This window comes from Acomys minous, assembly GCF_964271855.1.
Source record: "Acomys minous genome assembly, chromosome: 1".
In the NCBI taxonomy this organism is placed as follows: Eukaryota; Metazoa; Chordata; class Mammalia; order Rodentia; family Muridae; genus Acomys; species Acomys minous.
The window spans coordinates 148,302,874-148,317,835 of NC_140483.1; the positions used below are offsets into that span (position 1 = coordinate 148,302,874).

The 14,962-nt window shown below is 40.7% G+C and overlaps 1 protein-coding gene across 3 annotated transcripts in view; it reads left to right on the forward strand.

The window, feature by feature from the left end:
* SLC44A1 (solute carrier family 44 member 1) overlaps positions 1-14,962 on the forward strand; it is a 179,428-nt gene that overhangs the window by 108,649 nt on the left and 55,817 nt on the right. For 2 of the 3 annotated variants that reach the window (XM_084771960.1, XM_084771959.1), the window contains exons 13-15: positions 3,271-3,408; positions 10,999-11,235; positions 13,275-13,355. In XM_084771960.1, coding sequence (XP_084628086.1) covers positions 3,271-3,408; positions 10,999-11,235; positions 13,275-13,355 — 456 coding nt within the window. Of the gene's footprint in view, positions 1-3,270; positions 3,409-10,998; positions 11,236-13,274; positions 13,581-14,962 lie in introns of those variants that run through there. The other variant, XM_084771958.1, reaches the window with a different exon arrangement.

The window sequence follows — 14,962 nt, forward strand, 5'->3', positions numbered from 1 at the left end:
CCCCTGCCCCTCAAAAATCCAAGTGAGCTAGAACAAACAGTTGTTAGGGCTGCACAGTGTCAGTTATCCCTGGACCAATAGTTTTTTGCTGCTGCTGTAGAGTATTTACAGAGGATTGATACTCCATTTATTATTTATAGAGTAGGTGCTAGAATTGTACAGCCAGCCAGCAACCTGTGAACCACTCCTTGTTCTCCAGCACCGGCTGTGACACGGAGGTTGCTGACACATGTAGTCTAACTGAATTCACGTAGGTGCAGAGATTGTTACAAGCAGAACATGTTTTCCTTTGGGCATTGGCTCACACTGGACTCGTTCTCTGGCACTGTTTGGGACTAGCTGTTTCACACTGGGCGCTGACTGATTGAGCTCTTTAGAATCATAAAGCTTTTTCCTGTGAGCGGGATACATAACAAGTCATTTTTTAGTGCGCCGCACCACACACCCTATTAATCGTACCTCATATTTATATACATTAGCAATTCCCCAACACAACTGTGTAAATAAGGCATCATTTCCTGTGCTTTAGAGATAGGGGAATTGATATTGGCTCGTTGTAGCAGATTGCTTGTCCTTGAGGTAGAGGAAGTGTTTAAGCCTAACTTTGCCCAGCTGTCTTCATTATCTCACCCTACCTCCAGCAGTAGTGTGTGTGTGTGTGTGTGTGTGTGTGTGTGTGTGTGTGTGTGTGTGTACTTAAAGAACACAAGAATACATTTTTATAGACAGTATTCCAACAACTCACATCACTTGACTGCAGCAAGAATGGCTTCTCAGATGAACTCAGAGGCATTTATCGTTTACTTAGCGAAGGTGAGATGCTTGCTGGAGGCAGCTGGAAGGAGGGTAAGAGAGGGGGTGGGGATACATGAGCCTCCTGACTTGTTCCTGAGAACCTAACTGATTTAGTAAGTCTTCTTAGCCAGGCTCTATGGCTCAGCTTGTAATCCCAGCCCTTGAGAGGCTGAAACAGGATGATCAGAACCCCAGGGCTGACCCTGGGCTACAGAGTAAGTTATGGGGCAACTTGACATATACAGTAAAATTCTATTAAAAAAAATTAGCTGGGCAGTGGCGGTATACACCTTTAATCCCAGCACTTGGGAAGCAGAGGCAAATGAATCTGTGTGACTTCACAGCCAGCCTGTTCCAGGACAGCCAGGGCTACACTGAGAAATCTTGTATTGAAAAACCAAATTACTTAGCTAGAGTTGCTCAGTTTTCTTAATTATGAACGTTATAATGATTTTTAAATGAAGATGTATTTTTATTAGATTTTTAAAATTGTGTTTTATGTATGAATGTTTTGCCTGAATAAATGTATGGCGAGTGCCTGCAAAGGCCAGAAGAAGGCACCAGATCCTCTGCAACTGGATGTAATGGACAGTTGGGAGTTGTGAACCACCACGTGGATGCTGGGAACTGGACCTGCGTCCTTTGGAAGACGGTGTTGCTATGGGAGGATATTTTCTCCTGGAAATGCATTAATAACTAGTTCATTAGTCTAGTCTTACAGCACAGGAGATCAGGGTGGAGGATGTGGCTCAGTGGTAGAGCATTTGCCTAAGAAGCACTGAAAAACTCAAATAAATAACATAGGAAGAGTTTTCTCTTCAAGGGAGTTACACCCCATATCCCTGCAGCCTGCTCCCAGTAAAGTCTTGGGCTAAAGAATTAACCAGGCAAGGTAGTACAATCCACGCCCTGTGAGGAAGAAGCGGGAGGACCAGGAGTTAGAGGTCATTCTCAGCTGTAGAGCAAGGTTGAGACCAGCCTAGACAACAAGAATTCTTGTTGCAGCCATAAAATAAATCAATCAATCAAAGAATTATAAAGGGCTGGGGGCTGTAGCACGTAAGGCCACCTGCCTGGCACATTTGAGCTTTAGGTTTGGTTCAGAGCACTGAAGTGGGAAGTGAAGGGAAAAAGAATTATAGTAAAATATGCCAAAAGATGGGAAACTTTTAAAGCTTGAAATGATCGTGTTCAGCTTTCTACAAGGTTGAGGAGTGGATGCTGCAGACGGGACCTAGCTTAGGATTGCTCCTCAGCAGAGCTGCGGAATAGAGATCGGCCACTTTCTTTTAGAAAGAACCAGAAAACGTGTTGGTCTTACAGGCCATGTAATCTCAGTTATAAGTACTTGTTTCTGCCAAGTGAACAGGACGTTGTCCCAGAAAAACGTTATTTATGAAGGCAGCCAGCAGGCCAGGCCTGGCCAGAGCCCTTAGGCGGTGGCTTGAACATCCTTGCTCTGGGACAAATGGCTAGATGGGTATTTTCTGAGTGCTTAGGAACTAGTGAGCACGGGGGACCATTCTGTGCTCTTTGAGAATAGGTCTGCCTGGAACAGGAGCTTTCCATGGTTTTCCAGCAGGGTCACTGTAACACGACATCAAAGGATGGTTTATTTTTACTTTACTGAGGCATTTTGCAGAATGTTTCAAAAGGAGTTTTTGTAGAAGATAGGGGAAAAATGTGGAGTACTGCCTTGTGGAGTTAATTCTTTGGTTCTTGCTATCTTCTAGTTGATAAAACATGCAGGCGGATGACAGTGGAAAGAAAGAAAGAAAGAAAGAAAGAAAGAAAGAAAGAAAGAAAGAAAGAAAGAAAGAACAAATGAATGAATGAATGAATGCTAACAAAAGCAATGGCCTGATTTTTTTTTTTTTTTGGCAAAAAAAAAAAAAAAACACTGCATCTTTTAGCTTTTGAAATAAATATATTCAGGTAGTAAACTATTGCAATTTTTATGATGAAAATCTGTGTATCAGAGTCATGCTGAGTTGCGAAATGTGCTCTGGTTTCCTATCGGCACCAGGAACAACTTGGTTGGTTGCGGTTTTTCCTCAGCTCTGGGATGCTCTGCATTTTGAACCAGCAGAGAAATGGTCAGCAGTGTACTCTAGTCCTTTTAGTCACAAGTTTGAGACATCCAGGAAAGTTTAAATTATGTGTGATTTTTGGAAGACAGGGAGGAAGTTCCTGGATGTCAGAATGTTTGCGTGTGTTTGAGTAAGTGTTTTTACAGGGCCAAACTAAGAGACCAGGAAAGGAGCTCCTTTTACCATAAGTTTCCATTTGTCCGTTCATCCATCTGTCTGTTTATGGCTCCTGTGTTCTGTGCCCAGTGGTGTACTTTACTTTACACCATTTGAAAGCTGTGTGTTTTACTGATGTCTTCTCCTAGCTGTGCTGTAAGCGTACGTGGTTGATGCCTTTTAAAAGTACATTTCTGGAGACTGATAGAAACATTTTCCTTTTGTCTAGAATGCATACACAGCCACAGCTATCAACAGCACCAACTTCTGCACCTCAGCAAAGGATGCCTTTGTCATCCTAGTGGAGAACGCCCTGCGAGTGGCTGCCATCAACACAGTGGGGGACTTCATGTTATTCCTAGGCAAGGTAAGGCCAGCTGTGTTATCTGAGACAAACGTAATGCCTGAGTAGACGTACGAAGTTTTGTTCTTTAATTTAAAAATGATGTAGCCTAGCACAAATCTAGAAGTCATTTACTATGTAGCAAATGTTTATGACACCTTAATATGCATTAGGTACTTCTTCATTTACTTTACAGGTATTATGTTCATTTAATCCTCATAACCAATGTATGAGTTGAGCTCTGTTGTTCACAGTTAACAGGAGGACTGACCCAGCAGGGCTAAGTTACTGGCCTGTACACTGTGAACTATAGTGAGTTATGAAGGATGGTAAAATGGCTCTGTGGGTAGAGGCACCGGCTACACAAGTCTGGCCACCTGAGTTTGAACCCTGGAGCTAATACCAGTGTGAAGGTGGAAGAAGGGATGTCTTCTCACCTCCGTACATGTGTCATAGCGTGAGCGTGTGGCTTCCGGTCATAGCAATAGAAAAGTAGCTAAGGCAGGGATAGTGCTGCACCTGGAGTCTGGGCCTGACATCATGGATCTAAACATGGTGCTCTCTTCTGCGGGTCGTGTGGTGACTGTTTGTACAGTTGGCATAATAACGAGGACACATTTTCACTGTCGTGAGGCTTTAGACCTCACAGGCTATCTAGGACAGTGCCTGACACATTGTTAATTGTTGGTGAATGTTAGATGTTATTATATAAAGATCCTTTTAAAATAGAGGTGTTAGGGAACAAGACCTACTTTTCTTAGAGCCGAGAAAAGAGTTTATTCCGTGCTATCAGAATCTACTAAAATCATAAATGGCATTATACATAGATTTCATTGCACCTGTATTTAAAGCTAGAGGATATTTAGGAAATTTGGAAAATGAAGGAATTGTACATGTTGCAGCGTCACTAGCATGTCGCTTGTGCCTTTGTGTGTTTTTGCAGCGGGACAGTCACAGCATACATACCCGCTGTTTCCGCTGCACAGTTTCATACACTTCATTACCTTGCCTTAATGACCTTCCTAACTCCTCATGCACACTATGGTCAGTACCCCACTAAGAACCATCTTATACACTGGGACGGAGCAGCCACTGTGCCTTTAAAATGTCTTTGAAAAGAAAAAAAAAATTGTTTGGTCTAGTGGAAATGTAGCTTTGTGTGTTTTGAAGTGTGTGGCTTCATAGGGAACTGACATCTGAAAACAATTAAGGGTAATTACTTTGAATAGCTATAATTAAGTTTATATTATAATGCATTTGGTTGTGTCATGTTTTTACTTGAGAGGACATCTTTATAGTAAAGGTGAAATGTGTCCTTGTTAAGTCAAGAACAGGATTTGACGGTGTTGCTGGTTGTGTACATGATACACGTTGATTCAGCAACGGCTTAAATTCTTTGTCTTGTTTGGACTGTTTTTATTTACAAATCCGTAATGTCTCCCTAGAGCTAAAATAGAATGAGCACAAATAATGAGAGAGAGAGAGAGAGAGACAGAGAGACAGAGAGACAGAGAGACAGAGAGAGACAGAGAGACAGAGAGACAGAGAGACAGAGAGAGACAGAGACTGACTTAGACTAATTGGCAGTGCATGTTCCTCTTCTGGAAGGTGGAAGGGGACCATTACTGTTAGCTTTCTTAATGTTTCGTAGCTGAAGGAAGTCGTGTAGAGAGGTAATTAACTGGCCACATTTTGAGAACTAGAAGGGCTGGAGTTCACATCTAACCATGTACAATCATTTTTTTTCAACTAACATTGTTTGTCCAAAAAGTCTTGTTATTTAATAATTGTGATAATTTCAGAACTACCCCTAAAACAGTTCTAAATACAAAATAACTGTAGCTTGCTTTGATTGTTTGTTTGTTTATAATAGGGACCTTTTATGAACAATGCAATGCTGAGAACTCAAGAAATGACTGGATTTAAAAGCTGGCTTATTAAACTATGTTCTTATTTTGAGTTTAGAATATAGTGCAGTCAGTGATAACACTGAGTAAAACTACACTTCAAATAGTCTGTTAAGGACCAGAGCCGAAGCTTAGTGACAGACATGTTGTAAGCATGCACAAGACCCAGCACCACCAAGCACAGAGCTAGGAAGTCAACTAAAATGTGCATCGGAAGAGGGAAAGCTAGCATCTCAAGTGTTAGCAGTGGATAGCCCTACACTCCTCTCCACGAGGCTCCCTGGTAAGGCACCCTCCTCTCTGCTCAGTGTGCATCCCCTTAGAAGGAAGAGTACATAAGCAATGAAGCGCAGTGGCTTTAAATTGGCTTGTGGGGTTTGTTTTTAGTGTGCTAGTAATCTGACTGAAAGCCTTTCTTTAGATTCATCATATCTTTCTATTCACTCCCCAGATAGAGACTGCTTATTTGTGATGCACTACAGACAGTCCTGGGTGCTGTCTGTGTGCTAACACAGCTTAGGTGGTGGGGAAGGGGAAACCCCTACCCTTCTCTTCACTTGATATTACAAGCATTTCTAGTTCCAGTAAACATCTTCTACATATGACGTACACTCTATCATTTCTTCGCCAATCCTCTCGTATGTGCTTTTTACAATACTTATATTGTGCTCACTTCGGCAGCACATATACTAAAATTGAAATGACAAAGAGACGATTAGCATGGCCCCTGCCAAGGATGACACACATATTCATGAAGCATTCCATGTTATTTTTGATGCCTGCGGTTTGATCACTGCTCCTTAGGGCACAGGCTCTGTGGGAACACAGGGGAAGGGGGAGAGGAGCTCCACCTGTCAGAGGTCTAGGAGGGGGAGTAGAGTGGAAAAGGGAGGGAGGGTGAGCAGTGCAAAGGGATTATAATGGAGATGTAATGTGAAATAATAATAATAATAATAATAATAATAATAATAATAATAATAATGAAGTTAAAATAAATTAACTTACATTATTCTTTTCTTTTACTATTACAAGTTATATTACAATAAAACTTTTTGCACAAATACGCTCATGTTAATTTTTGCTGGTTTAGTTCACTTTAGTTCTAAAAGCCTAGAAGTGGAACTGATTAGAGTTCTTAATGTGATTTATTAAGTTAAAATTTTAGTAATAGCATAAGTGGGGGCTGGAGAGATAGCTTTGGGGTTAAGAGTGTTCACTGCTCTTGCAGAAGACCCACGTTCACTCCCTAGCACCCACCAGTGGCTCACCAACATCTGTAACTACAGTTCTAGGGAGACGCCTTCTTCTGGACTTCATGGGCACAGGAACACATGCAGTACACATACGTGCATGTTGGCAAACAGTCATACCCATAAAGTTAAAATAAAATCTTCAAAAATAGCATTAATGAAAGTATACTTTAAAACTATAAAATAAATATACATTTAAAAATTAACTCCAATGATTTTTTTTTTAAGAGGAAAAATACCTTCTGAGTTTTTAACACAGGAAAATAAAAATCTTTTTTTTTTTTTAAGTGTAGTTCTGAGCTGGTAGTATAGCTCAGTATCAGAATATCCACATCTCTACCCTCCCTCTATATACGCACACACAAGCACATATGTATATATGCACACATGCACATATACAAATCCTGAATATATATTCATTTATTAGATTTTACAAACTTAAACGTTATGAGACATATTAAAAATGAAATTTAAGAAATTAAGTTTAAGTGTGAGACATAGAAATAGAATATTCTCTGGGCTTGAGAGATGGCTCAGAGGTTAAGAGCACTGTCTGCTCTTCCAAAGGTCCTGAGTTCAATTCCCAGCAACCGTATGGTGGCTCACGACCATCTGTAATGACATTTGGTGCCCTCTTGTGGCAAGCATGTACATGCGGGCAAAATACTGTATAAATAATAAATCTTTTAAATAAAGAAATTGAATATTCTCTAAAGCATGAAGATGACATATATAGAGATAGAAAGAGATAGATAGATAGATAGATAGATAGATAGACAGACAGATATGGTACCCGTCATTTTCACAATGTGGTATATGTATGCACTTTTTCTGATCACTAATCTTTTAAAAAGAATTTTATTATAGTTAAATGGTTGCTATTGTATAGAAGTAGCTTCTGAGGAAAGTAGCTCACATAGATCATTGTAAGCATTATAAAAGCTGACCTCAAGGACTAACTATTAGTAGATGGAGTAACTTTAGTAAAACTTGAAGAAATACTGAGTGGGGGAAAAAATCTAATCTCAAATTATTAGCACTTGCATTGATATGTGACCAATAGGCAACATTGCAGACTTGGCGATTCTCATGCTGCAGTGGATTTGTGGTCCTCTGGTTAAAGATGATGGGGTGATGAGGATAGTTGTAGGATGATGAAGTGAAGGACGTGGTGGTGGTGGATATGTTCTGTGTCTGGACTGTGTTAGCATCAGTAGTCCTCATGGTACTGAGCCGCAATAGCACAAGATGATAGTTCTGAGCTAGCTGAAGAGTACGTGCACTGACTGAGTGATTTCTTATATTTATATGCATCACATTTCCTCAAATGTAGAGTTTAATTTAAAAGTTGTAAAAGAAAACAAAAATATAACATCACAGGTCTCATTTCTGTGATGACCTTTAGAGACGGTGTTCTTTAAAGAGTTTGGCATTTGGCAAAGGCAGTGGCTTTCTGAGTTAGTAAATTGTAGCCTTGTGGTCATTGGTGAATAGTGGCCTAGCAGTAATAGAGAGACCTGGAAGCTACATGGATGAGTTTTTGTCTTAAAATCTTGATTTTTGCCCCAATAAAGCTATGCCCCATGAAAAAATAATGTGTTTTTATTTTTCCTGTGTAAAATTATGTTCCCTCTATTTCATAATACTTTTCTCATATTGGTTGTGTCTTGTAATTGACAACTTATTTAAGGAGATTGTTTTAATACAAATGTTATTTTATTGGTAAACAGATTCTCTCAACATACAGTTTCCAAGGAAAAGGGTGTCATAAATGTGAGGTGTAGGGGGTGGGGTAGGGAGGAACACTGGCCAGGCTTTGCATCAGGTATTTTCAGAATGTGGATTCTACCATCATGCAATGTGTGCACTGTTGTGTCTCTTCCAAAGGTTAAATGAACTTAGGGCACAAGGCCCAGTGCTAGCTGTCATTAACATTTATATCTTTCCGACTCTAAAACTAACATTCTTTATTCCTGACTTCTCACATTCTGACACAGTACTTGAATTTCTACCACTATGCATAAATATCTTGGATTAGAAGTCCAATCAGGAAGGAAGGGAAGAAGGAAGGAAGGAGAGCACAGTCTGTTATTTGTTTATTTTTTTGTTCTGGGGATAGAGCCCAGAGCTTTATACATGCTATACAAACATTCTACCGCCAAGCTATTAATATATTCCAGTCCCTGCATATATCTTCATTTATTAATAATTTAACTAACGTAGGTGTTAGGAGGCATATTTAAAAAAGAAAATGGAAGTGTGTGAGATGTAGAAATAGAAGCTGAATGTTTCCTAAAGCAGGAAGATGATGGGTGCACTGCACTGCTCCCTGCGATGGAGCCTGCACACTGCATCGACACCTGGGGTACCTGGGCTATTCTGGGCTTCATCTTTGTTTCAGTCAGTAGGCTCTCTGGAGTCAAAGCCCAAGAACCTGCATTCCTAGCCTCTACCGTTTAAGAACCGTTTTAGTCAGCTCTGTTTAAATAAATACATGACCCATTCATTCACTAGACTTTTCTTAGTGTCCTTCACACAAGAGGAAGTTTTGAATGTTGTCTGTCTCCTGTGCTGTTCCTGTCAGTTTGCCATTAAATTAGTTTTTTAAAATGCATGATGCTTTTTAGTTATATTTTGGCATAATTACTACATTAGTCTCTCAAGAAGAACTATCACATGTTCTTTGAGTTATTTCTCACGTGATATAATATGCTGCTTCCCATCCCAACTGCTTTGTGTCAATATTTACTTTGTTTGAGCCACACTTTCTATAATTGACCTCAATATTTCAAATATGGTTTGACTTTTAGGGAGATGGCAGGAACATGGAAAATCTCAAATCTCCCATAGAACGTGCAGAATTTGAAGATAGTATAAAAAATAACTCATTCAAAATTTAAAACCACTGGACAATCGTGACATGTGCTTTTAATCCCAGGACTCGGGAGGCAGACAGGTAGATCTCTGTGAGTTTGAGGTTAGCCTGATCTACAAAGTGAGTCCAGGATAGCCAGGGTTACACAGAGGAACCGTGTCTTTAAAAACAAAACAAAAAGATTGAAATCACATGAGTAAAAGAAACAATATAGTTAACTACATATGAAAATCACCCAGTAAAGAAGCCACTATAAGAGGTGATTAATACGTCTAAGGCCATACAAATGGAAGACCTAGATTGGTTCTGTGAAAGCATCTAAACCAGATGGGTGTATAACAGAGTCGGTGTATTGCATACATCATAACTCAGTGGGTGTGTAGTGGAGTAGGTGTGTTGCATTCATTGTAACTCGAGTTTGTGATGAAGGCAAAGGAGAGGTGCATTGATGTTGATAGTGAGGATGCTGCAAGAGTCGGCCTGCCCCTCCTCAGCTCTGGATACAAAGTGATTCTACCGGTTTTGTTTCGTTTTGTTTTGTAAGCCTGGTGATACACTAAGCAGAGAGCCAGAGAAGAGTGTGTCTAAGATTCTGAGTGTTTGCACCAAATACTTGCTGGGTTTTCACCTGTAAAGAGTCGTGGGACTGGCATTGTTTGAGTGGAACCTGTTCCTTACTCTGTGACCTTGGGGCAGGTTGAATGACATTTCCAAGGCTGTTCCCCAATCTAAGAAATGGGGTTGATAATGTTTGCCACCAAGCGTTTGCAAGATTATTGGCAAGCTGAAATAAAAAGTGTTAAAAGAGCTATAAAGTATATGAGGTGAAGAAGTGCCTGGCTAGGTGGTTCTTCACAGTAAGCGAGTTGACTGTTTTATTATTTTAGCAGGGACATGGAGGCATTGGGTAACTTTTGCTTCACATATAGTCAAAGCCTACACTTCATGGAAAATTATGTTTACCATGTGTTCTGTGTGAAATTAAATATGAAACACAAGAAAAGTTTTATGAATAAAGATGATTGTTGCAGCATCATTTCTATCTGAAAACAATATAAATCTCTAATAGTAGGAAAGTTGATAAATATATTTTAAATCATGCATAAGATGAAATTGTACAATTAAGTATTTGCAAGGCATTTATGATGATATTCTTAAATTGTAATGAAGAGTTTTTTATTATTTTTTTTATAATATGATTTCATATATATAGGAATATTTAGAAAAATATATACTAATTCCAGCATCAAGAATTTTATGAGTACAAACCAACTTTTAAAAATTATGCATACATTTATTTTAAAATTCATTACCAGATTCTCAGTGTATGAGGGTTTCAGGAGCCTTATGACATTTGGAAAACTAGATTATCTTTAATGTTAACATGCATTAGCTAGCCTGTGTTCTTCAGTGTATATGATGTCCATGGGTAACATTATGTGTTGGTCTATGTAGAGTTTGTTGAACTGGAACAGCCTTATGCAACCATCACTGATGAAGAGTTTTCTTCAGTTTGCAGCAATGAAGAATTGTGGCTGCTGCCATAGGGTATTAAGTGTGGTCTCTGCTCTCTCTGCTGCAGGTGCTGATAGTCTGCAGCACCGGTTTGGCTGGGATTATGCTGCTCAACTACCAGCGAGATTACACAGTATGGGTGCTGCCTCTGATCATCGTCTGCCTCTTTGCTTTCCTAGTCGCTCATTGCTTCCTGTCCATTTACGAAATGGTAGTGGATGTATTATTCTTGTGTTTTGCCATTGATACAAAATACAATGATGGGAGCCCTGGCCGAGAATTCTATATGGATAAAGTGCTGATGGTAAGTGCGTCAAATGCCCTCGACTGCTTGAGGGATAAAAACGATGATGTTTTCAAAACACTCGGTGTGACTGATTCCCTCAGAGTAATCCAGTGCTAAAATTGTAGAACTCAGTCCTGGATGACCGTTTCTCTTGGAGAAGTCAGGTTGTCCTGGTACAGAAGAGACCATTACAGATCCACGTTCTAGAACAGTGCTCTTTAATATTTTTAAACACTCCGTGTTAAACTGTGGCTTCCCCTTCTCTGCTACACAGCTTTGATTGGACTTTTAAACATGTCTTCCAGCCACTGATCAAAGTGCCCTTTCCTTTAGTAGGTATTAAAGACAGAAGTCCTGTTCTCGGGTCCTATCTGCCTTTTTCCAGCATCCAAGGCTATTACCGTCAACCCTAGTTAAAACCCATCATCCCGACGCCCCCAGGCTGGACTGAAGGCATCCCTAATGAATATAAGAAATAGCCTGTGACTGTCAAAGTATTCTGTGCTGACTCGTCGGAAGCCCCTGAAGTTCCTCTGTGTTAGAAATTCAGTTAAATTTGAAACAACTTGAAAGCCACATTAAAATGGCTGTAAGGGACTGGGAAGTGGTTTTGAACCCTTGCTGCCCCTGCAGGGGATCCAGTGTCAGTTCCCAGCGAGCACACAGCACCTGCACAGCCCTTCTGTTACTTCAGTCCCAGGGCTCCCATTCCCTCTTCTGGCTTCCTTGGCCACTGCACACACATGGTGCACTCATACACACATATAATAATAAAAAAAATTAAATATAGCTTTATCATTGTTCACTGATACCAAACTGAAGATGCTTAAGACTGGATTTGATACATTGAAATAATGAGCCTTTTGTGGTAGTGTGAGGTATTCAGTTAACCCTGAAGTAAATGTACAAATAAAAGAGATAATTTTTTTCTTCAGTAGTGAAAATTGAAGGTAATTGAACTGACCTGACCTGTTTGATACCCAGTTATTGCTGATAGCATCATCCACTAAATTTTGGAAGCTTTCATAAGTCCTAAATGAGTTCCATCTGGTTGGTTTCATATGGAATTGGATCTGTATTTTAGGTTCATGTGACTAGAGCAGTTGAAGGGGAAATTTCCGTTTTCTAACCCACTGATCACAAAATGTACTTTTTTTTTTTTTAAGTAGATAAACTGCCACTGTGTAGCCCAGGCTGACCTTGAGCTTGTACTCTTCATGCCTCGGTCTCCCTGGTGCTGGGACTGGAGGTAGGAGCCACTGTGCTTTGTCAGAATGTTGAGGATGCTAGGGAGGAACTGCTCCCCAAGCCTCAGTAGAGCGCCACAGTGCCCCGGGGCTTGTTCCTACCCTCACCACATCAGACCGGCTGTTGCCTTCCATAGCTCTGCTTTATAGGATGACGTCTGGAGTGGGATGCGGGTGCTGTAAAGCAGGAAACGTTAAGGCTCGATGTTTTTAAGGTAGCCGACCTGTGGTTTGGTTTTGGTTTCTTTGGTGGGGGTACTTTTTAAAGTACTTCATGCTTATGACTACTACTGTCTAGGTCTTTGTACTAGGTCCAGGCTTTTGAGTGGGGTGTGGCTCTGCACACCTATAATCCCACGCTGGTGCAAGAGAATTGCCATGAGTTTAAAGGCAGCCTGGGCTACATAGTGAATGGCAGACCCCCTGGAGCTACATAGTGAAATCCTATCTAAAAAAATTTAAAAATAAATAAATAAAAGAAACTAGAAGCCTTTGATCCCAACTGGTTTTGGTTCATTTAACTTTGATATGGACAATAAAACAAAGAAAAATGATAATCTAAGGGTGGGAAAGGCAAACTCTTAAAAGTGTTGGGTAAAATTATTCTCTTGGCGCCTAGTAAGATTATCAGAACAGTGAAGGAAGGAGGATTTTATGTCCTTAAATTGCTTTCCATTCAGATGAACTTAGCAGTTTTCTTGTTCATTCGAAGTACAGTTTACCACACAAAGGTTGTATCATTAAAGTTCACTTACCGCCTGAAATCGAAAAGGATCCCCAAATTAATGCCGTGTGGTCCATATTTTGCAGGAGTTTGTGGAAAACAGTAGGAAAGCAATGAAAGAAGCTGGTAAGGGAGGCGTCGCGGATGCCAGAGAACTAAAGCCGATGGTAGGTGGCGATGAGGAGGTGGCCGCCCTCCAAGACTTTCATTTTCAGTTCTTCTCTCTCTCTGTCTTCACTGACTGCACGTCCTCTGGAGAAGCGTTTGTTGTCTGCATCACGCAGGACATGCTGCTCTTTCTGTTTGTCTGCTTACCCATCACTTGGATGGCACAATTCGTGTCACAGCTGCGACTACCATCCGTAAAAGTGAGCTGAAAGGAACAGCGTCCCTACCAGTGCTCAGGGGACCAAGGGCGATCGCTTGCCTCCAAGTCAACACTGTTTTCCTTGCTGTCAGTATCTAGTCCTGTCATCCTACAGGACATTTCGGGATGTCTTTGAAACGGCAATTCATTTTGATCATTTTAGAATGTGATCGTGAGAGTTCCTTTCAGCTTGCTAAAAGTTCATATTCCTCCTTTTTTGAAAAACAATATTGTTCTGTTTACATTGCTGTCTTTTCCTCTTAACGGACTTTTTTCTTCTGTTGCTCAGATTGTACTTTCTTTGCTGTTGTTATTTCTGTTTGTTTGTTTATTTGGTTTTGTTTTGAGTTATTTTCGCCTGCAAACAAGGCGATTTCCATCAGTACTTACATCCCATTTTGGTAAGACAGCCTAGTCTTCCCGCACCTTAGTTGTAGAAGAAATCAATTTCTCCAGCCTGTTACAGATAGGACTAATACTTAGATAGATAGATAGACAGAAGATTAATATATGGATGGATGGATGGATGGATACATAGACGAGAGATGATAGACCAATAGATAGCCAGACAGATAGGGTTATTTTATTTAGAGGAGAAAAAACAACTTAATGCGTTTAGCCTCCCCTGAGTTGTTTCTCTTGTAGACACTCTCCTGTCGGATAGTAGCACATACCTCAAGCCTGCACTGGTCTAATAGAATGATGCCACCAACCCAATAGTGACATGAAGAAATGTCACTTGTACTGCCTGGTTGTCCTCGTTGCTTAGGGAACAAAGAGACCAAGCGTGACACTTTAGAGGAGCATACACATAGCTTTGAAGCTACTAACTAACCTCTCCCTCCTTTGTGCTGGTTGGAACTTCCATTGAACCCTTGTGATGCGCATTTTAAGAAAGGTAGAAATATTTGAGGTTGAAAACCGGCCAAGTTGGCCATGGACCTGGCATGTCTTTCCATTATGATTCTTAGTAAGAAGCAGATGAATTGTGGTAGACCAGAATACAAGGGTCCCTTCCCTACCAGAAACCCTAATTTATAGACGCTGATCTTGAGAGAACTGCCCGAGTTACACAGCTTTCTGTCGGAAGCCACCTACTTCTCTGAATAGCGTTTTCAGCTGCGGCCTATACCACAGCAGTGCATTAATACCTCCCTTCACGGGTGCCTTCACGTTACAGTGCTCATCAGCTCATCGCTGTCCTACAAGCTCTGTCTCCAAGCACATCCCTTAAGTGCGTTGTCCTTCTGGCGTCTGTCCCCTGAGAACGTCACTGTTAAGAAGCCCCTACCCCTGAAGCAGCAGAGAACGGTTTCTTGAGCATGCCGTTAAGCGTTTCTTCTCATGCCCAGCACACATGTAAAGTTGACACCTTCTGTCCCCCCATCCCTGGTGTCATAAAGAGTT